A 27,705-nucleotide genomic window follows, 5' to 3' on the forward strand; every position below is an offset into this window, starting at 1 on the left:
GAAATCGCCGAGGGTCTTCCTCTCGCGCAGATTTAATCGTTAATCCCGACGGCGCGGGATACGCGCGTACGGCCCAATCTGTAGTGTGCAGCCTTCGATTTTTGAAATTGTCTTAATAATTGATAGGCTACCCTGTTTCGTTATCATTATGGTATCCCCTATGCCCGCCCTACACAACACGCGACGTAATTTTTTTTTCAGGATACGTTTTTCTCGGTCGCACTATATTAAACTTCAGGATCGCTCGCGCCGTCGATCGTTCCCGAGTACCAGCGGATCTGGAGGGTGATTCGGTAAGTCTGTTTTTTTTTCCGAGCGACTTTAAACTTAGAAATGTCGTGAGAGATTTAATGTTATCGAACCTGAAAATCAAATTCACTTGGATATTTCAATCCTGCTTGCGGAACCGTGTCTCTTAAATCGCACATATCACCCATTTTGAGGAATATTATAAAAGAGTTAGTTAAATTACAATGGCGTCAGAATTTAGAAGAATAAATTTAACTCTGTTCCTTGAATTCGCGTCTTCTGATCCTCGGTAACGAACCACGGCGTGTCGTAATGAAAAGGACATATGTTATGGAAAAGATGACAATGTAATGCATTACGAGAGAGTAAAATTAGGCGCGGATCTACATTTGCGCGCGCCTTCGTCATTTTCTTTTTGAAAAAAAAAAAAAAATACGCGACGAAACCGCGGACGCCGAGGGCATCGCGCCGTTTCGTATATTTCCCCTTACGTTTTCCCCGTACGTATATAGTAATCATTTAATCAATAGTTATTTACATGAAGCCGTCCTATCCCGCGCGAACGAGCTTATTTCAAATAGAATTCGCTTTCACGATAGTGCCATCAAACTATATGTAGGCCCTATGCTCATATTGACAACAGGTGTATAATATATTTATGTATGTATATACCTAATGATTTTTCGCTATCTATCTTACAAATGCGAACAACCCCGCAAAAACACGCGGCGCCGATTTTATCCCTTCGCGCGGACCCGCGCATTGCACACTATAATATTACCTGTCCGTCGCACGTGGAACTTGAGGCCGGAGGAGAACGCGAAGCCACGCAAACTTTTGTCGCGATCCGTCGTCGGTCGCTACGTAAGCCACACGTGGCCGTCGCGGCGTCGTCGTTAATCCTTAACGTGCGCCCTTAAGTCCGCGGATGTTGCGCGAGCACATCTCTTATAAGCTAAAAATCTCATTATTTTTTTTCCCTACAAATACAAAAAGGCAGCGCGACACAGTGAACGTCGGAGTGGCAGCCGAGACGGTCTCGTTTACGGTGAATTGACGCTTGACGTTCGGGTTCAACGGCGTTACGGCGCTGTAACGTGAACCCCGAAACATTTCGAGTATTTTATTGAAGAAACTGTTAATACAGGAAAGTAAGTTTCGTAATTTTGGTGGAAATAAAAATCTCCGAACTTCAATATTTTATTTTTATAACGAAACTTCATAAAATATTACTTAAAAATTAAGAAATTATAGATATGAAGTACTTATAGAAATTTGAGAAATATATTATTATAAATAATAACTGAGATCGCGTCGAGAGAAGATGTGAAATGGGTATAGCTATAGAAAAGCTATAGAAAAATTAATAACTACTCCCGTTGTCACAGTCTTGCTAATAAGGGCAGTGTCAGGTAGAATCGTCGCGCTGTAAATGTCAAGCGTAAACCCAAGCCTCGGCTCACGAATCACCGGGAAAGCGGCTTCCGCGATAAAACTTCCAGCCCTCGTGGAGGGCCCTCGAGGTTTCGCGAAAATGAACCGCATCGTCGATCACCGACCGACGTGTCTCCCGGTATTTCGGCCACCACCGCGACAGCAACAATTCGCGACGTGATTCGTTTCGGACCTTTCGTCTCCCGTCGCTTTCCGCTCGAGCGAGTCTTATTAAACGCTTATTATATAGAAGATCTAAAGTACGTCAATAGAAGATTGTCGATACCGAGTGGTCTGTTTTCGCCACCGACCGAAGTGAGTACCTTCGATCCACGAACCCAACCAACATCGTCCCTCCTCCCTCCTCCCCTTCGCTGTACCCCTTACGTACTCACGAGCATCCTCCGAGCGCACTACTCACGGGGCGCGCTCTTCGTCGTCCTAAATCTAATCTTATTGACCCAAAAGGAGAGTACGTCCGTTCCCTTCGATATCGGCGTCCCTTTCGCACCGGTCGTCTCTTCAGCGTGCTCACCATCGCGCAGCGAGATAGTTTGATTTCGATTGATGCAGTTTCCCAGCGCAAGCGTATCATTAACGCGAACGAGTCGCTCGTTGACGACGTTTTCACGACGTCGATATCTTCCCTCCTTCGCGAGAGAGTCTCCGGTTCATCTCGATTCTCGTCAAGTGTCCCACGTTCCTTCGCAACCCTCTTGTCGAGATCGACGAATCTCGTCGGCACAAAGCGCCCGGCACTAAACGACGGTGGAGGATGTCCCTCGGTCGTTGCTCGACGAAGCCCCAGGCAGACTCCACGCACCGTACGTTTCCCGCGCCTTCCAACCGACACTTTCGGGAATGTATTTCATCTCTTGGTAAGTGGCCGCAGGTATTCCATCCCGAACGCGTCCAGGAACTGGCCTCAGAATGTCGACTGTGCTCTGCGCCGTTCCTCCGTAATCCCGTCTCTTTGTCAATAATCTCGTTGTAACGTCCGGTTGCGTTTTCCTCAGAGTTAGATCCGATTCCCACGGACTGCTCGAGGACCTGGACCAAGTTCGAGACGCGTCCATCGAATCCTCGCGTCCATCTCGAAAATGATGATGATGATGATAACGATGATGCCAGACTCTCTCGTTGATTCGCTTACCGATCTCGTACTGAACGTCCGCGTGACGCTGTCGCACGAGCTCCTGATGATCTCTGCTGGCCCTTTGCAACTGCCGAAGCACCAGTTCGATATATTTGAGCGCCTCGCCATTCTTGGCCATTCGTTGTGCTCGGTCCGTGACCCCGACTTGACCCCAGTTGCCCTGCGACCTTCGTCCTATAAGCCGCTCGCATTCCGCTCTATAGCGTTCCGTGTCGTGAGCGTGCAGGCGGGTCCCGTCGTAATGGCATTGACTTTGTTCCGATACATCAACGAGACGTCGTGCGTCGCGCGTTGTCGATCTCAGCGTCGCCGGGCGTGGACCGAGCAGATAGCGGGACGTCTCGAGGGCACGGCCGAGTTCGAAGGTGGTTTCAGTTAGGCCCGAGTATCGACGGTTCTAATTCGGATAGATCCCCTGGCCTCATACGTGCGTCGCTAACGTGCCCACCGCGGATGTGCGCTTCACCGTCGCCATGGCCCCGTTTGGGCCGCCGGTGATGTAATGCGCTGACAGCGGGGCCTGCAAAACAAAAAGAAACGCGGGATCCTGAGTCACGTTATCGAGAATTATTTAACTTCCACGCCGTTAAATTCTACAGATACTACTTTGCTTTTAACCGTGGTGTATTTTCGTCGTTAAATTTAAAAAAGTGCATAGCTCTTTTTAGATATTTATTTTAAACCTCTTTTGCATCGAAAAGGGTACTTGTTAATTTAAGAAATGTATTATATATACATAGACGTGCCTCCGTAGAGCGAGCTGAATCGCTTGGTATGTTTATTTAACGAAAAAAAAAGAACCAATTACAGATTCTATAGATTCTGATTTTCTACGAAAATTATATTAATTATTGGAGAGGATTATAAATAACATATACACACGTATATAATTTTTTTTCTTTTCTTCGAAAATCTTGCATGCTTATTTTTATATTTATGAAAAATTGAAGTTCATCATTAATATATTTTTGTGATACGTAACACATATTTAATTACACGAACTCCATAGAAACATAAAACAGATATTCCAGCTAATGTTCCCATCTATATCCATTAAACTATAAAGCCTCAAATAGTGCAAAGATTGAATTATACAGTATGAAAACATCCAGCGAGTAATATGTGAGCGGAAAAGTGGTAAAAGCCATATTTTTTCTCATTTCGGGGAAATAAAAGGATTTGTGAAACTGCGTAATATGAATTTCAGCTACGTTATTATGGTATTTTTTTATGGTCCTAAAAAAAAAATTGAAAATTTTACGTTTTCGTCATAGCAACTAAGTATTATACTTTTTCAAATGCGTGACATTATTACTGGTTTATACTATTATTTCGCTCGATAACTCGTATTACTATACGTCCATTTCTCACTCTATTCGTTTATTTCGACTACAAATATATGTATATAATTAGCATGCCTGATTAAGTTGGAATGTAAGTGAGACATAATAAATCGTTATTGCGAATTTTGTCAGCTGACAAAAGAGATTAATAAACGATGGAAATAAACGATTGAAAAAGATAAGAAATAAATCAATTTAATTCTCCATCGTAATCCATGCGTATCCGTGTAATTACCAAAACCCGCATATTTACATTGCGTCCCTTAATACCGCGCTTATATACATTCCAAAGATTAAATCTGGACCGTCGATGAAACTCAACTGTGCTCGAAACACAACTTACCTGATTATCAGATCTCTCTTTTTTTACCTTTTTTTTCGAGCGCGAAGCTTTTATTTTGCGTCTTATACACGCGAAGGCATGCGATGCAGAGAGAACCAGGCAAAAACAATTTACAGGGAGAAATTTACGTACGTCGGGGAATTGGAATGGGGCCGTACGGGAAAGGATTAGCGTTGCAAAATGAAAGTAGCGCGCGCGCAGTTGCAATGGCTTTGCAATATTGACAGTCTGCTCCCGATCTACCCCAAGTTGCACGAAGCGCCGCGGCACTCCGGCGCGCGGCGTCGGCGTAACTACGTTTAGGAATTTGACATACATTTCACTATTGTACCAACCTGCGGGCCAGCGCCGTTCAAGGTATTCAAGCTATTCATTCTCATTGCCTGCGTGTACGGCGGCGGTGCCGGCGTGACTCCCGGCACGGCTGTGTGCGGCGCGTGTCGGAGCTGCTCGGCCGCTGACATTCTGTATTCGTTTGCAAGAAAGAAATGCAGAGCGTTAGTGACGGGAAATCGGGCTTTTTCCCCCGCGTCAGAATTTAAATCGCGGAAAGAGAAGAGAGCGAGAGAAAACCGGGCGTGCAAACAACGGTAACTGAATACGACTCGCGGCGAACTCGTCGCGGTTTCGTTCATGCACCAGGCGTTACGAGTGCGTCAACGTTTTTCCCTTTTACAAGCGCCAAAATGCAACGTAAAATATATTCTCATGTATGTACTCGTTGTATCGTTAAATTAATTATTAAAAAATTGATATTTGACACTTCGTAAAATTAAGCAATAAGAAAGGTTTGTTCGCAAAGTGTGATATGATGATTCAACTGTAACTGTAAATCATACTGCGCTCTCTTTCTCTTTCTCACGACATTGTCTAGCTTATCTTTACTAAAAAATAACACACATAATTATCTAGATATTTTTCAAAAGTGCTCGCCAAAGTATATCTAATGTTAAAATATTTATGACGTCTTAGAAATTGATTGTACGTAAAAGAGATCGGATTAAATGATTAAAACTGAATCACTTCGAGAAAGTAGTACATCTCAAGGTTTCGTCAGTCATGTTGCAAAGCGTTTCTCTAAGACGACTCTTCCTCTTTCGGAAAAGGAAGATTTCGGGGGATCTCGACGCGCTGACAGTTCTCGGGCAATTTTTATTCCACAACTGCCTTATAACCGCGGACCTGAACTGAAACCGTAACGAAATTCACTCCTCGTTTCGGTCCTCGAACCGAAAGAGTCGCCTCGTTCTCTCGTACTCGTATACTTGAGCCCGGCTCGGGAGGAGTCTTGGATTCTGGGTCCGAATTGAAACAAAACACGTGAGGTTGTTGCTGTTTGCATTCTTGGTGGAAGAAGGTAAACAGAAGGAAGGGAAGGCACGTATGAGCCAGATGCGCGGACGGCTAGGCGTGGACTCCCGTATGTAGAGACACAGTATAGCGGGACGCTTCGATCTTCCTTCGAGGTCATCTTCCGCTGGGAGAGTATAAAATTTTGAAAGGAGGACCGCGCGCTGAACGCAACGAAACAGGAATTTTAAGAGCTCCTCGGGAAAAACAGCACAAATGCAATGTGCAGTCGCAAACGGAATTTACGCGAAACCTTGAATAGAATTTGCGCGCGCTCTATTTTTCTGAGGAATTCTCCCTTCTCCCTCGTTTCTCGGTTGATTTTTTAATCATCGCGCTTCCGTAATACTTTTAAGGCTCGAGCGAGTGCATCTCCCGGAACTCGCGCGAGATGCAACCGCGCCTCGCTCTCATATCTAATTTAGCCGTTCGCGACGAGCGCATTCCCGGCACGTACGACGTGAGATTCTCGCGCACGGGGATGACAAGCGTTGCGCGACGTATACGTAAACGGAACGTGATGCCGCCTAAGGTATCCGCGGCCGATCAATGACACGAGCCAATTATAATTAGTCCGAGGCATCCGCGCGAGCGAAGCTGCGAGGCTCTCATGACTATGTTGACACTCTCAGAAATTTTGGAACTTCGATCGAGCGCGAACGAAGGGTTATTTCCTCGGCTTACATGGAAGACGAATTACATTACATTAAAATTACACCGGGACTGTCACTGCAGATTATCTCGCGCATTTGGAGGCGATAATTTTTCGAGAAATTAATTAGGAGGACTCTTCAATTTATTGAGATTAGATCTTAAGTAAGTAAAATAATAAATGTTAATTTTCTTTCTGGTTGTCGTAAACAAGCGACAGAGAGATATTGTCTTACCTGAGATAAGGATTGCCATACGTCGCGGAAAATCGCGGATCGATCGGCGTTGTCTGCGGAGTCGAGCTGCCCAGGTTGGCCGAGCTGAGTCCGATTTTTTTCGATGACAGGATACCGCTAGAGGATATCCTGCTCAAGGACTCTCGCGACGCGCCCATGCTCTGCGTCGTTGGTGGCATGTAATCGCGAGTGTAGTCAACGTATGGCACGTAACCGTTGTTGTTACTACCATCCTGCAGAAACAGAACAAACGCCACGTCTTACTTTTAAAATAGCATAGACACGACACAAATTACGACGAATATCTCTATGTAAATGTCTATTTACAAAATCTATTCTCAGATAAATCGATCTTTTTCCTCCGCATTTATTCATGTCTGACAATCGTTAAAGTATCGAGTACCGTATTTCAAATCCACTTACGTTATTCTTCGGCGGGAAGGAAGGCTCAGTATAATCGGCGCTGTAACGATAACCGGATAATGGATTCGGCACTGGTCCAGCAAGCGCCAAGGCGTTTACTCCTCTGGTACTTCCTTCGCCTTCACTGTCAAGGGCCGTGACACTTTCCGCGTTGCTGACACTGGAACCCGCTCGGATGTCCGCTTTGACATCCGAGAGGTTGCTGCTTCTATCGCTTTCTCTGTATCGATCGGCGTTAGAATCGGTCTCCTCTGTACGAATCAGGAAAAAAAAAAAGATCGATGCACAAACGTTTTAAAAAGCTTAAGTTTCCACAAAAACGTAAAATTAACTTTAATCTTGATTTAATTTGTTTGCGATCTCTGTAATCTGTTTGTCTCTTTCTAATTCTCAGATTAGAAAAAATAAAACAAGTTGAACTTTAGTTAAATCGCGTTAACTGTGAATTGTGAAACTGGGCCTAAAAGTCTCGTATTAATATAACGTTCGTTACTTTGGAGCAACATTTCTCTTGCAACATTTTCTATGAGATATTTTGTACGTATATTCGTATTGACGTTATAATTACTTACGCATATCGGTCTCTTGAGTCTGCGCCGTTCGTGGCCGTGGCTGCTTAATACGATCGCGACATTGTAGAATGAGTATGACTATTATGCCAATCAGGATCACACAGACAACCAGTCCGGCGATGATCAAGATCAGTTGCCAATCGACTGGAATCAACGCTAAGCGTCATGCCTGGTTAAAATCTCGTTTGCCAGATGAAGTGTGAGGCGCGCTATTAATATACGCATTCACCACTTAAAAAGTGGCACGAGTCAACAACATACAAATTCCAGAGCCATCTCTCCCTCTTGAATAACAGTAATGTATATCCGCGTGCATCTTGCCATACTTTTGCAGATGAAGCATAAGCTTGTTTTTATGATTTGCTCTCATAAATTTAAGACTCGTGTTTTTCAACTCGCTCGTACCACTTTTTACGGGAAATGCTCCTCTATACACCTAAGGTTTCCTTTTCTAGAATTATCATCAAGTCGCGTTAACCTAACGGTAATTTATACATTATCGTGGGTTATTTATTGATGACTCGAACAGCTTATAACGTTTGATACCTATACATTAACAGTCACTTATCGAAGGCAATTATTTGATCATGAGTGGCGATTAAATTATATATCCTCTCTTTTGATGTTTCTTATAAATAAAAATTTCTTATAAATATATAGCTTGTAATATAAAAATTAGAAACTTATAAATGTATATAAAAATTTGTAATTTTTGTATTGCAAGCTATATATTTATAAGAAACATTAAAAGAGAGAACATATTAAGAAACGAATAACAATTAATGATTTTGCCTCGCGTCTTTGTTTTGACAGAAAAAAAGGGAAAGCACAACGCGTAATGTTGTGCCTATATGTAAAGCGCGACGCCCGTATATACCTATCTCAAACTCGTCCGATTCGATTTCTTACTATAATCCTTTATGCAAGTAATTTTAACAATATTTATATATAATATTTCAGCACTTTTTGAGATGCGTATTAATCCCCGTCTTAAAAAATGTACCTACATATAAGAATTTGTAATTTTTATATTGCAAGCTATATATATTTATAAGAAACATTAAAAGAGGGGACATTAAGAAGCGAATAACAATTAATGATTTTTCTTCGCGTCTTTGTCCCGACGATAAAAGGGAAAGCACAACGCGCAACGTTGTGCCCATGTAAGGCACGTCGTCCGTCGCGGCGAAGTGTTAATATCCTTTCGGCATTTTAGCAAAACACCGCGTCGCATGAAATTAGCCGCGATGACGTGTCGAATTTCACTAATCACCGACCGGTACGTGATAGTGCACGTGCCCCCCCCATCCCCCGATGCATGTCGAATCGCGATCGGCGCGATTATAGTATGCTTGCATCTTTTTACCCGTCCGTCCCGTTGAGGTAAGCTCGGCGTAGAAATTACGAGTAGGTATCGCCGATGGTCGGGCCGAGCAAATGAGCTGAAAATCATTCGTTATTTGATCTGTGCGGTTGCGATGAACAAGTCTCTCGCAATCGGCGTTCGTCCGCGCCTGGCGAAGTTACGGTCACGTGATCAAATTTCCCTAATCGCCTAGGACGGCAGTACAAGCAGTACGCGTCGCGCGTCTCGCGGTGCATGTCGAATCGCAATTGCCGCGCGTCTCCACCCATCCCCAGGTGAGCCTCGCGTACACGGAGAGAATTTTATTTTGAAAATCATGTTGATCGTAAGACAACATGGTATTTCGACGATTTTCATGTGATTTTCACTATATTTTTTTAGTATATACTACAACAAATTTATTGTAGTGCGCAGTAAGATTTATTGTAGTGTACAATAAAATTTGTCGAAATACCGCATGTTGTCCCACGATTAACATGATTTTCAGAATTTTAAAAGGAAATTCTCTCCGTGTAGAAACGAGTGTCGAGGGTATCGAATCCGGCGACGGACGATCGTCTCGGTGTATCAATTGACTCGCGCGACCGCGCGATTAACCGCGTCTCTCGGGTCTCGAAATCGGCGTCCGTCCCGTTGGGAATCTTTTCGAGACGCGCGAAGTTGCTGCCCGTGCCGTGCGTCGCGTTACCGAATTTGCCCGAATCGCCTACAATAAAAAAAGTACGGCAGTATACGTTTCACGCGCTTTCCCGAATCGCGATCGTCGTGCGTTCTCGCGTCCCTTTATCCGTCTCAGGTAAATCTCGCGTATAAAATGAGAATCGAGAATAATGAATCTGGCGATGGGCGATCGTTTTGGCATATTAATTGGACCGGGCGATCACGATTCGTACGTCTGTCGAGCCCCGAAATTGGCGGCCGCTCCCCCATCAGCTATTTTTCCACGAAATTGGCCGCGGTCGCGCTACCGAATTCTCTAATTACCTACAGGATGGCAGTACGTGTCGTTCGTGCCGCTCCCCGTTGCATGACGGGAGCGCGGGGGCCATTCTTGTCGCGCGTGCTCGGCGTCTTCGCGAGTCCTTTGATCGGTTCCAAATACATTCCGCACATACGAGTGTCGGAGGATATCGAATCGTATCTCGGTGTTAATTGGCCCGCACGATCGCGATTAATACGTCCCTCGGAGCTTCGAAATCGCGGCGGCCGTCCCGGTCGGGAATTTTTTTTCGAAACGCGCGAAGTCGCGGTCGCGTAATCGAGTTTCGCTAACAGCCCGTCGAATCGGTCGGATACGTGTTGCACGCGAGTGACGCGAGTCGTGATACGGGCAGGATTAGGCAGGATTCGCCGCGGGATCTGTGCATTTCTCGTATTTCGCTATCGTCCCGCGGTCCGGCGAGCGTCGCGAGTAACATTCGAAGCATCCGGAGTATCGAGAAGCATCGAAGGAGGCATCGACGAAGCACCGCCATGGATTCGACAGAGACGAACGATCCCGCTTCGTCTAGAATATTTGGATGACGGTTAGTTTTAGTTTTAGATCGATCAGTTTTTAGTAGTAAGACTGTTCAGTTCGACTGTTGTTTCGCTCCGTCGTGATCGATAACGAAAGAATTCGTTTCCTAATATATACATATATGCGCATATTATATCGGCGAGTGTAATCTGTTACACGTATAATATTCTCGAGGGAGGCTGCGATCGTGAGTATACAATAAAAGCACGAATGTACGTAAATTATACTGCGTGTGTACAAATGACGAAGCCTGCCATCTAGGCTACTCCGAAGACCTAGAACAATGAGCGAAAGGGCGACTACCATTCATCTATGTTATCATCGTGTAAAAATCAGCTTTTGATACTTCACATGCAGAATAGCATGATATGATGCATGCTGCGAACAGGGGGGGGGGAGGGGGGAGAAGAATGCGATCTAATGCAATTTTTTTATAGTTATAGTTAAAAATCGTGAATTCTTATCTTTTCATCTTTTTTTTTCATATTCTGTTTACGAATTAACATTAAGTTGGAACGAAAGCGCCAAGAAAACAAAAAGAAAGACTCGTAGACCTTAGAATAATTCGCGATTATCAAATGGAGTAATTTTTAAAGTCTTAGCGATGTGCTGTGAACTTTAACTTTAATCAAATCAATACACGATTATTAAATAATTTTTGAGATAGGTATAAAAAGGATTTTGTTGTAAAGAATTAAGGGGTCTCACCACTCTTGAGGCTCTAAATGATACCTATAAGTTTGGGATTTTTTCTAAACAGTAAACAGATAATTTTATTAAAAAATTATTTTAAGGATTGTTATACATATATAATAAATTGGAAAAAAAAAATATTTTTTTAATGTTTAAAATGGTGGTACACTGGCTTAACTTGCCGAATGCCTTTTTTTTTAATCTTGAAATCGGTGTACAAGATTGCAGGCACACAGTTTGAACAAAATACAAAGAATTTTCATTATCTACATATTAAAATCTATGGAAGTTACGAAAAATGTGTAGGTATTTTTTGCCAGTACAAATGTTTCTTAAAACAGCTGTCATTTCGAGAAAAATCCCTACGTACTTCCAAAGTTTTTAATATGTAGATAATGAAAATTTTTTGTGTTTTGTACAAAGTCAAACCGTGTACCTGGAATCCTGTACACCGATAGAAAAAAACGGATTTCGCAAGTGCAGGCCAGTGCACCGCCATTTTGGACATAGGAAAAATAAAAAAATATTTTTTTGGTTTTTTATATATGTACAATAATGTCTTTTAAACAGATTTTAAATAAAGTTATCTATTTACCGTAAAAAAAAAATCCGAAATTTAAAGTATCATTTTAAAATCTCATGGGTGGTGTAACCCTTCAATAAAAAAATTCTATTTTTAAAAATTATTATAATATAATTAGCAAGACAATTACTTTCGTTTTTATGCTCAAAAAATATTCATTTTATTTGTACAATAAAAACGCATTTCTCTTCGTTCCCGGGTAGGCTTTAATGCGGAATGTCAAATATCAAACTTACTGTGTGCTGTCAGTTTGATGATGACGGAATCCGTGCCGAAGCTGTTCGTAACCGTGCAATTGTAATCCCCGAAGTACGTCGATATGGGATCCAGTAGGGTGACAGTGCTGACTACCCTCTCGGCCGCGTATTCCTCTTGCACGTAGAACGGCGTATTGTTCGACGTGAAATTGAGCTCGCGACCGGCGAAGCTCCACACCACCGATTCCGCTTTTGGCACGGATATCGCGGTGCACTTAACCTGGGAAGCAAATCGGGGGAAAAAACGCCGGTGGAATAAAAAAATTGCGGTTAAGCGCGAGTACCTCCTCCCCATCCTGCGTCGCCGCGCCCTCCCTTCGGTCTTTCACTCCCCCCCGTCATTCGGGCGACCCGCGCTTTCCCTCTCCCTTCGGTTTCTCCTCTAAAAGTGTTTCAAGCATCGGCAGAGAGAAAAATGTGGGAATGTGGCGTCGCGCGATCACATCGCGAACCCCTGTGTCAGCGCGTGGATACGTACATAGAATGTTGGCGAAACGCTTGGACGAGCTTTGGGTGGCAGTTTCATCTGAGTCGAAACACGAGACAAAAATTCGTATCGACACACGTCCGCGAACGTCCACACCTTTTTCAACGGAGATTCAAATTTATTACTCTAGTTACTATAGAATAATAATTAACATAAGATAATACTTTGATCTAAAACTCGTCTCATTAAAATTACGTCAATTTGAATCTCCGTTGAAAAAGGTGTGAGACGCTCGCAAAAACGCAGTTACAAAAAACGCAGTTTCAAAAACGCGTTACAAAAACGCAGTCGTTTCCGGACAGACCTTAACGCGGACTTCTCTTCTCATTTTGACGCGAAAACGTTTATTCGAGACTACATAGAATACGTCAACACCGTCGTACGTTGACCGCCTTGCAGATTCTCAAGCGTATTTTCACGTCGCGGATGAAGCTAAATTATCCAGAGTAATTTATACTGAGTGCTTCCTGATAACTGCCGTCCCCGGCTTAAAAGATCTTTCCGGTAGGAGGGGGGGGGAGGGTGCTTCCGTGCAATAATAATTCATGATACCTACACACGCGGCCGTGCGCGCGCGGGACGCCCGGCGCGGCGCGACGGGGCACTCAAGAAAATTACGCGCGGGTCGCGCGCACCGCGTTTTCTTTGCGTCCGACAGTCGCGCTGTACATGATACTTAACGACCGATCGCGGGTCAAAGAACGTACGTATCGCGCCCCATGGAATACGTATATATTGTATATACGTGTATATATATATATACGCACCTTGACCACTCCTTCGTCAGGTACGTACTGGATCCTTTGCGACACTATGCTCGGCGGCGCGCGAATGTAGATGTTGGCATGGCCGGTTAATTCTGGAAAGCCGGGCACACGGGCCTTGCAGTAGTAACGGCCGGCGGTGTCGGGGCTCACAAAGACGCTTATGTTCGGGCTGGTGGCGACCGTTCGCTCTGAATCCTCGTGGTACCACAGAATCTCCGGCGTCGGATTCCCGTCTACGTCGCACTGCAGGATCTCTGTCGCGCCGTAATGCGTTTCCACGGAGAGCGGCGGATGTCGAAACTGCGGGCCGTCTGTAGAAATTCAATTTTAACCCCCCCTTGGGTCAGCGCGAAAATGAACTCGCGGGGAAGGAAGAGAGAGAGAGAGAGAGAGAGAGAGAGAGAAAAAAAATGTTACTTCCTTACTGCCGCCGTGCCGCGCGTCTATTCCGGCGACGGCGGCGGCTTATTTCGAGAGCGCGTTTCCGCGGCGCTCTATATTTTATATCGTTACCGCGATTGCTCCTTTAACACGCCTGTAAGGTACCGGCTTTACTGTAAAACGAAATTCTCTCTTAGCCGTGGATTCGGGTGGCGCGGGCGCGCGTGCGGAACGCGCGCTGCGCTCTATTTTATACCTTTGCGCGATTGTATTTTCAGACCGCTGCGTTGAAGTGGTATCATTTTTTTCCACACCAAATGAACGTTGGAATTCTCGAATTCTCGCGTGATCACGAAATTTTAAGCGCCGAAACGAAAATTCACGTTGAAATCTTACACGCGTGATAGTTTCTAAGAAACTATATTGACCTTAGCTGTTATTATCTCATGCTAAATTGAAAATTAAATTTTTCGCTTACATCTTATATCCAGGGTTTGGCTCTCCTCGCTTTTGCCGACTTCGTTCGAAACTTCGCACTTTACAGTCGCGTCGTGCAGCTCGCGGGTGGCGTTGTGAATAATCATCTCCGTGGTGTAGTCCCCGATCACCTTTTTCTTGTTGATAAACCACCTGGAAAGGAAAAGCGAAATAAATCATTTAAAGAGGACGGTATAAAATAGCGCCTTCCCTTTACCCTCCGTAACAATTTGATCATTGGCAGGTATAATAAGTCGACGAGCAAGTTAAAACTCCCAAGTTAATTAAAAGCAAAACAATCTTTATTTATTTATATCCTTAAATTTAATTTCGATTGCTCTCTTAATATTAAAAAAAAAAGATTAATTTCTCAACCTTTACAGTGTAGAGGGAAGTCGATTTTAAATTGATCAAGCAGCACACTTGTAAATTCGGTTTGGTGACATTTTGTACATGTGCTTTATGACGTTTTCTTACCGCGAAGGGTACTCTTGCCACTCGACTTTTGCCAACTGAGGCGTCCTCACGAAGGATCTGAACGATTTATCTCGAGCATCGTTTGGCCGCACAATCGTGGAAAAGAGCCTTGGCGTCGTCGTTTCGAATGGTAATAAACGGGAGAGGGCAGGCTGCGCTTTTCACAGCGACGGAACGGCCTCCGCGCGTACAATCAGCGAGAAGGAGAGCGAGTAAAGGGTGGGAGAGAGATAGAGAAGCCGAATCGAACTGGAACGACGACTTACCGAGCTCGTGTGTCTCTAGGCAAGAGAGACCGTAGTGGCACCCACACCCTTCGCCACCCTCTGCCAACCGACCTCCCTCCATTCGCGCGCCCTTCACCCCTCGCATTGCAATCGATTTTATCGGAGCCGTAGAGCCGTCCGACAGACAATTTACCTCGCAAAGATGCCGGCAAAAGCGCTGTGCAACGTACATTCGCACGAATACTGTGCCATAACGACTCGATAAACATCGAAGTGTCTGTAGGTCATCCCGTATCTTCCGGTAAAGTTCAACTCTTCCGCGTACGCATCTATAGAGTGTGTTCGAGGTAGAGGCGATCTAACTTTAGGAAGATATTTTATTCGCAGCGAGATTGAAAGAAGTTTTATGAATCCGGCAATACCTTCCCATTTCAAGTTGTAATACGTTATATGTATTTGTCAGTTTTAGGTTTCAATCTCTAAATTTTTAAATTTTGGTTTCAATCTTTACTTTTTAGATCTTTTTAATTTCGGTTTTGATCTTTTAAATTTCGATTTTCAGATTACAACTGCACGGTTACGAACAGCTTCGGCAAAATTTGATTTTTTAGTTAATTCTAGATTTTTCGGTTTTGTTATTTTTTATTCCACCTAATATTTGTAAAATAAAAAACTTATATGTATTTGTCCGAAAGGATTGTTTCTTTCTAAATATAATAATTTGCGTAAAGAACAGGAAATTTAGTCTCTCGCGATGATGTAAGAACGCGGATATTATTCCGTTTTTTGTAACCCGCGAATTTATCAAAACGATTGTGATCGCGGAAATAACGTAGAATTAATTAGTATCCGAAATTAATTAGCCCTACGAGCTAACTTATCTCACATCTGACTTCCTACATTTCCTTGGATATTATACAATCCTTTCTCCGCTGTAATGAGATCATTTAAAAACTGATACGGACAGCAGATTTTGTTACTTTCGTTATCACGTTTAACGCCGCGCGGGAACGTCGAAAATCACGTCGTCGGTCTCTCTCGTCGCTTCCTCAGTTTTCACTTGCATTTGAAGCTCTTTTTTTTTACGGACGATGGTGCAACGACGACCGTTGTAAAAGCTATAAAAGCTGCGGAAGCTATAAAAGCTGTTAAAGCGACTGGTAACTAACGTTCGTTATCGTCAATACAATGTGGTTCTCTGGCTGCTCTTTACTCGTTTCTCCGTCTGTCCTCCGTCTATCCATGAAGTCCCATAAGCGGATCAAGTTTCTTTTTTTTCCACGGAGCTTTAACACACACACATCACCTACACCTGGAGAAAGTCTGTCGCGACTAAAAAAAAAACAAAAGGAAATGATTTCGAGCTTTTGTATTCGTGTAAAAAGCTTTCCGTTTGGTTTATGTGCGGGAAAAAGAGCCGCAATTTAAATCTCAGTCCTCGAAAATAAAATTACTGTAAATCGAGAGATCCTTTTGTTTCTACCTTTGATTATATAAAGTTAATTTAAACTCGCGCAGCGAAATGCAGCGATGTGAAAGAGCGTTAGAGTAACCCCACACGCAGGGAGAGGAACTGAAAGTCAATAATTTCATTTGTGTTTTGGTTTCGTTCTCAAAATTTTCTTAATTTCGGTTTTCGGTTTAGGTTTCAATCTCTACTCTGTAGATCTTTTTAATTTCGATTTTCAGATTACAACAAAAAATTAAATTTTGTCTTTAATTCTTTTTGTATTCTTAAATGTATTTACCTACATTGATGTACAATATATACATTCGAATTTGCAAGGCATTCGGAAGCTTATCTAGAGATGAGACGCTATCAGGCGAGAGTAAGAGTTAATTTTTTAGTTAACTCTAGATTTTTTGGTTTTATGTTTTATTTTATTTAATATTTGTCATGCTTTCGGTTTTCGGTTTAGAGTTTTGAGTTTCTAAAATTCAAATTCGATTCGGTTTCTATTCCTGCCCACACATTGCGCGTCAATATTTCACACTAAACAATCGAATCACTCTTGTCTAAAAAAAGGCTTGGTTTTACGCATAATGTTTTTTTTAGATATGCAATCTGCGCTTTCTACAGGAGGGGGTGATATTTTTGACGAGCCGATTTAATTCGGTAGAGCTAGAGAGAAAGAGAGAGAGAGCGACGACCATCCGATAATCTCGTAAATTAATACAGCGCGTCATCCGGGGCGAGCGCGCGATCCTTTTTTTTTCTCCCTGGCGGGATGTTGCGTAACGAATAATTTAAAAGCAATCAAAGCGGGCCCGCTAGGCGAAACCCGCAAACGCGCCCCACGTTAACACGTGCGCGCGCAACACCGTCCTGAATTTGACATTGTCCTCTTTGTAGAGAGACGGATATCGATCATCCGCCTTCTCTTTGTCGCTCCCAGCCAATGTACGAACAACGCGGTGCGCGACTCACGTTTTGCTTACGCGCCCTCGCGTGCCCGTCGCGCCGCGCCGACGGCGTCGCTCACCTGTAGCGACACGATATCGTGAGAAACTATCGATATTTCGGAAACTTTAAGTAGCTTAAGGCTCACGGGGAGCCGATCGCTTTAAGGAAGGCAAGCCGATACGGAGTCGGATCGCCTATGTACGCCATATTTTATTTGTGCAAGCAAAAAGGGAAGTTTCGCTTTGGAGACCACTTTCTGGCAAATATTTTCCCAGCAAACGCCCAAAAGTTCGGGAAAATAATTCAGACGAAAATTAAAGCGTTTTGTATTTTACGGATCGATTACGGTGATACTGCAGGAAAATTTAATTGTGCATTATTTACGACCTCCCGTATTAGTCTTCTTGTTCTGTTATCAATATTTCACTTGTATGTTAATAACGACATATTAAGAAACGAATAACAATGATTTTGCCTCGCGTCTTTGTTCTGACGATAAAAGGGAAAGCACAACGCGTAATGTTGTGCCCATGTAAAGTGCGACGCCCGTATATGTATCAAACACGATTCGATTTCTTCCTATAATTCTTTATGCAAGTTATTTTAACAATATTTATATATAATATTTCAGCACTTTTTAAGACGGGGATTAATCAGGGTTTGAAAAAACCCGAGTTTTTTTAAAAAAAGCCTAGCCCAGTAGGCGAGTTACAATTATCTCGTATTGTTTGCCTCGGCGACCACAAATATGGCTTTTCATCATCATAATATCACGATCGTAAAATTAGAACTTTCTCGTTTCTAACGACGTTAGCCTTTACTTGGTATATCCTTCGTTCGTTTTAACGACTGCTCGACAATACGGGCGAGTTACATTTGTTCTCGGATATACATACGTTTAAAATTACATGTTAACGACGGCGGCGGCTCTTTCCTCTTTCATTACGAGGTGCTCCTATAACGACACGGTACGTTTCGATCAACTTGTCCCAGAAATACACACCTATTATTATTACCCGATTAGATAAAAGGGGATTTTATTGGGTTGGGCCATTTTGTCAAACCCTGAATTCATTAAAATAGTTTGCAAATCATTAATTTAAAGAGCAAATGAGCTGATCTATAATCTCTCTGATCTTTTAGAAGCACCGTTGGCGCGATAAAGCGTACCCGCGCCGCGCCGCGCGGATGTATTAGAGACTGTCTACAATACGTCGTATGTCAGATCGTAAGCCGTAAATCGTAAGAATTGACCAATCACAGTTGAATGTAAGAAAAACATTCGACTACGATTGGCCAATTCTTAGTTAGTATGATATGAGTAATAACTAACGGCTTATTGTAGAAAGCCCCTTACTCTTACAAATTGTGATTTTCCAGAGCATCGTAAAAATCTTCGATACAAAAGGATTCAAATTATTGCCGTTGATAAAAAGGTATCCCGCTGGCTTCTGCTGAAAAAGCTTAGCGAGACAGTTATGGACGTTATATTGTGACAAACAATGTTAATTCCGGGGAAGTGGAAATATATATCTTTCTCCTGAGTAAACAGCGGTTAAAAATGTTTCGAATATTCCGATAAACACACGGCGACGGTGTACATTCGACCAAACATTTAGATATCTCACTCATTTACCTGGCTTTTAAATCTACCAGCAAAATATCGTATTTCGCTGGTTGTGTTATTAGGAGTCGGGAATAACGCGCGGTAAGAGACTCTGCCAATATCTCAACTCCCTAATCGTTCTTAAACTACTTTGCATACTTTCGATCTGCTTGCGGGAAAAGTGAACAGATTTATAACGCGCTGCGGCTGTCTATGTCCATTAGACCTACATTTGTTTCCGCGAATTTTATGTGTACCTAATCAAAGAGAAGGAATTTATTGGGAAATTAAACTTTCTTTTTTTATTAAGAGCGATTGAAAGTGAAATTAAATTTGAGGGATACAAATAAATGTTAAGATTTTTTCGCTTTTAATTAACTTAGGGGTATTAATCTTTTTGTCCTGTTATCAATATTTTACTTGTATGTTAATCAGAGTTTCACGTTTCTTGCACGGTAGAGCCAATAGTTATCATCCGTATCCTATCTTTCCCTTTGGCTTTTCCAAACATCTGTTTCTTTTTTTTTACGTCGTGAAATCTCTATGTTTTATTTGTCTTATGCATGAGTGAGAACAAAGCACGATTTGCAACAATGTAAACACGTAAGCTGTATTGGAAATCTCCTGTTAAACAGAGATTTCTGACGAATCAAGCTTCAAGCGTGAGAGAATAGATAGCAAATTCTAAAAAAATTCTTCCACTTAATTTTAAACGAACTCTGACAAAAATTTCAAGCAAAAATAGCAATTACATGTTTAAAACGCATATTTGTGATAGATAACGACGTGCAATTTAACCTTTTATGTGCAAAAGAAAGAAAAAAAAACAATTTTAACTTTGCGAAAAAGAAATTAGATCGTCGGGAGAATGTGCGCAATTTCTGATACACCCACATACATACATTTACGCGGAGCATATTTCTTTTCAATCGTGTAAAAAGCCAAAGAGATTTTATTTTACGTTACATTACATGTGTATTATTTGAATCATATTTACATGTATATTATTTGAATTACGTCCTGTACGTGATCGCATGATTTGTGTGCACGTCGTTCACCTTATGCTTTTATTACTTTTCTTATTAATTATTTCTTTATACACGCATATTATACTTCCGTATATGAGACTGGTGTAATTGGTGTAACTCGACATATTCATCTTTTTTGTGAAATTTAATTAATCTTTCAGGCCTTTTGAACATACCTTTGCCTTGTCCGATGAATCATGTCTTCTTCTTGACAAAGGTATATGATAAAGATACAATAATAAGTCAGTTACCCATAATTATGGTCAATCAAAACGCTTAAACGATTTCGTTGTCAATATACTGCTAACTATTGTCGATTGTTATTATCATTATATGAGATTATTGATATATATAAATAAATACGCGCGCCTCCCTTTTCTTCGTATATTTGTCATAAAGTATTGAATTTTTTTAGTTGCACCAATCACAAATTTTGGAAATATGATATATGGAAATGTGTTTAAAAAAACGCAATTTTTACTAGCAATACGATTTTATAGCTTGAGAAATATAAATATAATATATATATATATATATATATATATATATATATGATCCATTTTATCTCTTATTGGTGATCGCATTTTCGTGTAATATAATTATATAGTAATTATTATTATTTTGTTATTTGTAATTCATTTACGTACTTATCGAATAAGCGAATGTAGTGCCGTTTATCTTATGTTGCCGTAGAATATAATATGTATATACATATATATACATTGCCGATGTTATTATATTTTATTAAATATCTGCCATAACGTAATCCCCCTCCCCCCGTTAGTCTGACGTTTCTCTTCGTTTCTCGTATCATCATGTTTTTTTCTTGACTCATACCTCGGATATTGCAGCACGCTATTTTTTTTTCTTTATGCTCCCTTATCCAGCGCGCAATTATCGATGCGTCGATATATTGGAAATTACATCGTATCTCGCTTCCGCGTAACGTTGTATATGTTTCTCATTTTGTGCAAGGCCGAGATGAAACAAGGTAATCTTTGTGCGACCAACGTTGCATCGTTGCAAAGAAAATGCCAGGAGCAACCCCGAGCCAGCCGTCTTTCTTAAAAGAGCACATTAACGTATGCATCGGTGCACCCATTCTATTTAGTATCGGCGTGTTAGGGTCAAGCAGAGTAATCGTGACACTAGGATAATTGTGACGCAGCAACAATAAGAGCAAGACATTAAATCCAATTGAAAAATATGTACGCATTACATATTAATTAAAAAAGTATTGTATGTATAATGCAAAATCAGCAAAAACGATTCTAGCATTAAGTCTGAGTAATTATTTAGATGCACCGTATTATTAAAAAGTCGTATTGATCCGGAGCGGGCGACGAGAGAAAGTTGTGGAAGGGTGGAAGGAGGAGAGAACGCGAGTTGTGAAAAATGCCTGATAATCCGTGAATTCTTGATCCGATAATAAGCCGACGCTCGTTCAAATTCAGATGAGAATTAAAGCGTTCGGTATTTACGGATCGATTACGGTGACACAGGAAAATTTAATTGTGCATTACTTACGACCTCCCATATAAGTCTCCTTGTTCTGTTATCAATATTTCACTTGTATACCTATAATTAACATTAGGGTTTGAAAAAAGGGGTTTAAATTTATTTTTTATAGTTTACTAATGATTAACAAAATTCATTATTGATAACGAATTTACTTCTACTAATCCGATGGATTTTATTAGGTTGGGCCCATCTTGTCAAACCCTGATGTTAATTATAGGTATACAACTATTAAGTAACTATTTTGAAACTCGTGCTCAACCATATTGACTTTATTGAGCAACTCGGGCGTCCCGATTTAGAGTAAAGTTTGGATTACCGTAAATCCATAGAGAGAAGTTTTACTCTATTTTTAGTAAATAATAATTAATTTTGCAATTTTCTCAGTTTCTTATGTCTTTACAATAAAATTTAGTTGCCGGGTAGCGTTTTCTGGAAAAATATTTGTCAGAAAGTGATCTTCAAAGCGAAACTTTCCTTTTTTTCATGGACAAATGAAATATGGCGCACATAGGCGATCTGACTCCGTATCAGCTTATCTTCTTTAATGCGATCGGCTTATTTTTATTATCTCTGACAGTTGACAGTTATATTAATTATTTTACCTTCACCTACATTAATACCTAATTTAACTATTAAATTACCTTAATTTACATTAATAATTCAGGAATCCGATATTTAAATCTTCTCTTCTTTGGCATTAAAAATAGGTATGTCATCGATATCTGCTTCGTGTTTTTACTTACCTATATTCTACGTCGGGTGGGTTGGCCTCGGCGCTACATTTGAACCTAAGCTCGGAACCTTCGACGATGCGATCGATCTTCGAGAGGGACACCTTCGGTGCGTAACGTACCTGAAAATCAAAACGCGTAAATCGCCTCTCTCACCATTTTCTAAATGAAGAAGCAAAATTTTATTAATAAGTTACGTTATACACAATTTAAAACAAGGGTGATACGTTTGTATATTAATAACAGATATCTTAGCAGTAATCCATTATGAATTATCAAGAAAAAAGTTCACCATTAAAATATAATAAAGCCAAGGTACTCTCTCCGTATGTCGAGAATTAATTCGTTTTGTCGACACGTGCGTGGATGATAAAGAAAAAGCACGTCGTCGAAGAAATACGAGTTTGCTCGAACTCACTTGCGTAAGAATTGCTTCCAATTAGGATGATATTAACGTCGAACTTATATTAGGAATCGTGAAAAGCGCGGGTAATATATCCGGCGTGGTGTAAAAGAGTTAAGTAATAACTCGTGAGAATTTTCTCTGCAGGTCGGCGTAGCACGGCGCGTTCGTAATATCGTCCTCGTCGTCGTCGCCCGTCGCCGTCGCCGTCGCCGTCTCCGTCGCAAATTCGAATGTTCTGCCCGGGCAAAAATCTCCGCGAGTTCGCTTCGTTGCCCTTTTCCATGAAACTATTTGTTCCCTTTGCCACTTCGGATAATGGAGTCTACGTCTCTGAAGAAAAGAGGGCGGAAGTAGTACCCGGCGAACGCGCCAAAGTACTCGCGCGCTCGCAGCACGAAAGTTGCGCCAGCGGATGGCGATTACCGCGCGCTAACCGCTTCTCAAGACACGACGTTAATTATTATACGTCGCCTCGTTACCCTCGTTACCCCTCCTCCCTGCCCCGCGCGTCTCCCGCCGTCTTCCCCGCCGCGCCGTCCCGGCCTCCCGCTTTCGCGCGACTCGCGTTAATTTCTTCCTCCGGTCAGCGAGTAAAAAGAGCGCGCGCAAAAGGCCAGTGATTTTATTTCCCTTTAAGCGAGATTTCTATCTTTTCTCCCCGCTTCCCATTTTCTTTTATTTTCCTCCCTGATTTCTCGCCGTCTTGCTGACACGGTTCAGAGACTTATTTCAGGATATTACCCTATATATTTCCGAGACTGACTCTACGCCCGCGGAGCCTTACCGGAATCGTATGTATGCGCCAAGTGGGGGAGGGGGGGGTGGCGGAGGGCCCCAATTACATCTATACGTACCTCGACGCGAAGTTTGGCGCTTTGCGGCGAACGATCCGCCATATTTTGACTTTGGCACGTGAAAGTCGTGTTGTCGTGATCCTTCCGCGGCATCACTCTCAGGACGGACTTTACAGTAGTCAGCGGACCGTTATCGTACGCCTCCTTCGTGGTTTTGATGCCACGGTGTAGCACGTTGCCCAGTCCATCGATCCACGTGATCTGCAAGAAACGTTACAGTTAAAAATAGCGTTGCTCGAGAAAACACCCGCGTCAGGGAATTGACCCGTGACCGGAATTCTTATGCTTTTATTACCATAATGTTGCCCGTGGGACCTAAAAACTTAGTTTTTTTTTTTGAAAGGCTACAACCCTTTTAGGCAGGATTTAAAAAACTCGGGTTTTATGAGTTTTTATTTTTTATAATTTACTAATGATTAACACAATTCATTATTGATAACGAATTAATTTAATTTAATTTCAAATAATAAATATTTCAAATTGTTGTTTAAGATGTAATTGATTGTCTTCAAAATAACATCAAAGTGAATGTGCATTTTTGTTAGAATGTTTCCCTAAAAGAAGGGTTTGGAAAATTTGAGCAATGTTTGCTTCCGATGCTGCGCAATTGTGTTCAAAAATTTTCACGTTGTTTATCGGATAAAAACCGATAGTGCCGGAATTGCTGAGTGGGATGCGATTCGCAACGATCAATTAATAATGAAGTTGCAAACGAATTTCTGTGCATAATGCCGTAACATGATTGTTCTGCCGGGCCTGTTCAAACACAATTGCGCGCGTATGTGCGTGCGTGTCGCGGAAATCAAGCTTATCGGCTCTAATTAGACACCTCATGCGAGAGTTCCTGCTGTTTGTTATCGATATGAGATCTCCGGACTGCAAGTGCCGCAGCGTCCTTCCGCGTTCACCGTGTTAGGGATCACTAGAATAATCGTATTCCCACACCGGTGTCGCCATTAGAATCTACGGTATTGTCTGGCATCACGATTTATGTACTCTTCGCACGATTTTTACGATGTATCAACATTATTACAATTTCACCGACGCGACGGACAAAATTCATTAATGATAAAGAATTTAATATTTTTATGAGTATTTATTTTTTATAGTTCACTGATGATTAACAACATTTGTTATTGATAACGAATTTACTTAATTTAATTTAATAATTAAATAATTATTATCTTAATTTTGTTAGGTATTAAAAATGAGAAGAGATATTATAATGTCTAGGATAGCTAATTTAGAATGTCAGAAATAATTATTGAGCCACACAATCTCTGAATCCTTATAAAATAATTATTAAATTTTACGACTTAATGTACAAGCCATTTCGCTCCCTCTGAGATTCTCGGTCGAGCGACGCTCTAAGCCGCCGATATTGCTGAATCTATCGCGGCTTTATCGGCCTTCATTAGGCGAATCTGACGGAAGAGAAAAGGAAAGAAAAAGCGAGCAGACGAGAGAGAGGAAGAAACGGTGCAATTCCACTAGAAATTCAGAGTCACCACAGTCGAATGCTTCGCAGCTCTCGCCATAATCCGATTTCGCTTCTCTCTTCTTTCCTCGATTCGCTGTCGCGCGCGCACCTTCTCTCGCGCGTCCCTCCGTTTGCCTTTCAACTGATAACTAGTAATTAAACAGCTCCAACAACGGGATAGGGCATTTACTCGTGCAATTCCTGTCCCTGCCTCCGCCTTTCTTCAACACCTCTCTCTTTCTCTCTGTTTCTCTTTCTCTCTCTCTCTCTCTCTCTCTCTCTCTCGCTTCCATTACTATTACTACTACTACTACCACCACTACTACTATTACCAATCCCACTACCACTACTAGCGCCTTCTCTTCATCTAGCCGCACCGCTTATTCTACATCCCGTAACTCCACTTTCAGAGCTATTGTCCATCGTGCGAATGGTCCGTGCGGGGGTGACGGGATGGGGGCGCGTGGATGCCCACGGGAAATTATTAGTTGTGAATCTATTCATCTTACCAGAGAAAACCGCTACGGGATATCCTGATACGATTCTCAATATGCTTCGTAATAAAGCTGGACGCGCGCGCCTCGAAATCTCTAGCCCGGAGGGCAACCAGCTGCGCGTGTATTTCTGCCATTCTCAACCAGAAAATGCGAAATGCACGCTTTAATTCCGTGAAAACGTAAAAACTGAATATCGGATGATTAAGCGAGCGGGAACGTGGGATGAACGTTCGATGCAGATTAGCTCCGTAGTCATGTTTATTGAAATATAAAATAAAGATTAGAAATAAAAACGGGATTATGCCGTAATCATAATTTTGCGACAAATGATACTTTTTCGCGGAATGCATATATTGTTACAGCCATTAATACAGCTTTTTTTTTATCTATATAGCATTTTTATCCATTTCTGTTTTAAGGTCTTTAAACTTTTATTGAGTTATATCGGATTTTATGAGTTTTTATTTTTTATAGTTTACTAATGATTAACAAAATTTATTATTAATAACGAACTTAAGGAATTCGGTTCTTTTCGGGTTTTATGAATGTCAGTTTTTTTTTTCGGAAATTACGGATTCTACCTTTAAAAAGTAAACGTGTGTCATGAAAGTTAATTATACCATGAATTTTATGGGGCAATATATTTTACGGGAAAATGTTAAGAGAAAGGATAAAGATGTTCGTACGCTCCGATTTTTCGCCCCTTTAGGCAGATGCATTTTGCACGGTAATTTCATTCGCACTCGTGACACAATAGTAAATGGTACTGCACCGCGGGACCGCAGAACTCCTAATTAGAGCGGACGAGATCGATTTCCTGCGGCGGCCGCAGTTAGAAAAGCGACTAAACGAACCTGCCTTCGCGAGAAGGCGTCAACGGAAAGCATATTCGACGCGCTGATTGCATTGGAAGAAGGCAAGCTCGTGATAAATCGATAGCTGCCGATTTCCGATATTTCTCTCCTCACGTTCAAAAATGTCTCCATACATGTTTATGAAATTCCGTAATACCACACGTTATACCCGATATACTGTGAACATTATATTATTATGCGCGATAAACTAATAATATCATCATCTATTCTTCAACTAAAAAACAAAAGATAGAACCAACTGTCGTTACAGAATTCTTTATCCTACATTGCAGAATATATTTGAAAGTATATGTAATTTATTATTGAACTTTGAATTTTTTTTAAATGTTTTTCTGAGAATAAAATCGAAAGATCTGTATTTATTAAATGTTTCCTTTGATTTTATTGCGCCAAGAGATTCCCGAGATTTCTCGAGTTGATTTAATCGTAATTATAGCAAATTGTTGTTCGCTAGATAGTTTAAATATGCATGCATTTATATTAAATATTTTATTTATATTATTATTAAATTTTATTTGAATTTTTTCGTGAAATTTTACAGGTGAGTTTTTTAAAGTGGGTCTAACCCAATACAACCCGGTTCGCTTGTTCTTGGCTTTGCATTCCGTTTATTGTGCTCCGCGTATCGAAAAGTTTACGGGGATGAATAAAACAGAAGGATTTTCCGAAATAATTTTCACAAAGTCGGGTAACTGCAAAGTTGTCTTCGTGGCGTATAATCTCGAGATTAATATTAAACAGCGTCTAATAAATGTTCACAAACACGTAACGTCTACTCGCCGTGATTCTCACACAATTGTGTTTAAATCATTGTATTCCGTACACTTTCACTCCGATATTTCTCGCCTCTTACATATCTCATTCTCTTCGTCTCCTCGACAACGCCAAAGTTTTAAGACTTCCTATCATACTGCTGCCAAAATTTGCGTAGATATCGCAATAAGTTTCCTCAAGGCAGGATTTTAATGCTGCTTTTACAGTACCATATCACATATATTATTGTTTTCTATTTATATTACATTTTCAGCAAACGTACGAAATACACATGAAATATTCATGTTGACAAGGTTTGACAAGATCCAATGTTGTTTTTGCGAAATTTGCAAATCTTGTATTAAGAACGTGTTTACAATTCTTTTAAAGCCACGTATCTCAAAAGGAAACAAAAATAAATCTCGAATCATACATCCTAATACTTGTTTATCATAATCGAGAGTGTCAATGTATATTTCCAATTCAATTAAATTGAATGTAATTTAATTCATGTATTATATCAAATTGTATTACAATATATTGCATCTAATTTGCACTA

At 41.3% G+C, this 27,705-nt stretch overlaps 1 protein-coding gene across 1 annotated transcript in view; it reads right to left on the bottom strand.

The window, feature by feature from the left end:
* Positions 1-3,250: 3,250 nt before the first annotated feature.
* Positions 3,251-27,705, bottom strand: part of LOC105453488 (irregular chiasm C-roughest protein-like) — a 128,612-nt gene continuing 104,157 nt past the window's right edge. Inside the window, exons 5-14 of the mRNA XM_011695491.1 lie at positions 23,542-23,742; positions 22,294-22,403; positions 14,289-14,440; positions 13,430-13,740; positions 12,155-12,395; positions 7,758-7,913; positions 7,186-7,436; positions 6,763-6,995; positions 4,861-4,990; positions 3,251-3,359 (exon numbers count right to left, since the gene is read on the bottom strand). Of these exons, the coding sequence (XP_011693793.1) occupies positions 3,261-3,359; positions 4,861-4,990; positions 6,763-6,995; positions 7,186-7,436; positions 7,758-7,913; positions 12,155-12,395; positions 13,430-13,740; positions 14,289-14,440; positions 22,294-22,403; positions 23,542-23,742 (1,884 nt within the window). The 3' untranslated portion in view covers positions 3,251-3,260. The remainder of the gene's footprint in view (positions 3,360-4,860; positions 4,991-6,762; positions 6,996-7,185; positions 7,437-7,757; positions 7,914-12,154; positions 12,396-13,429; positions 13,741-14,288; positions 14,441-22,293; positions 22,404-23,541; positions 23,743-27,705) is intronic.

Source organism: Wasmannia auropunctata, unplaced genomic scaffold, assembly GCF_000956235.1.
Source record: "Wasmannia auropunctata unplaced genomic scaffold, wasmannia.A_1.0 LD335999.1, whole genome shotgun sequence".
NCBI lineage: Eukaryota > Metazoa > Arthropoda > Insecta > Hymenoptera > Formicidae > Wasmannia > Wasmannia auropunctata.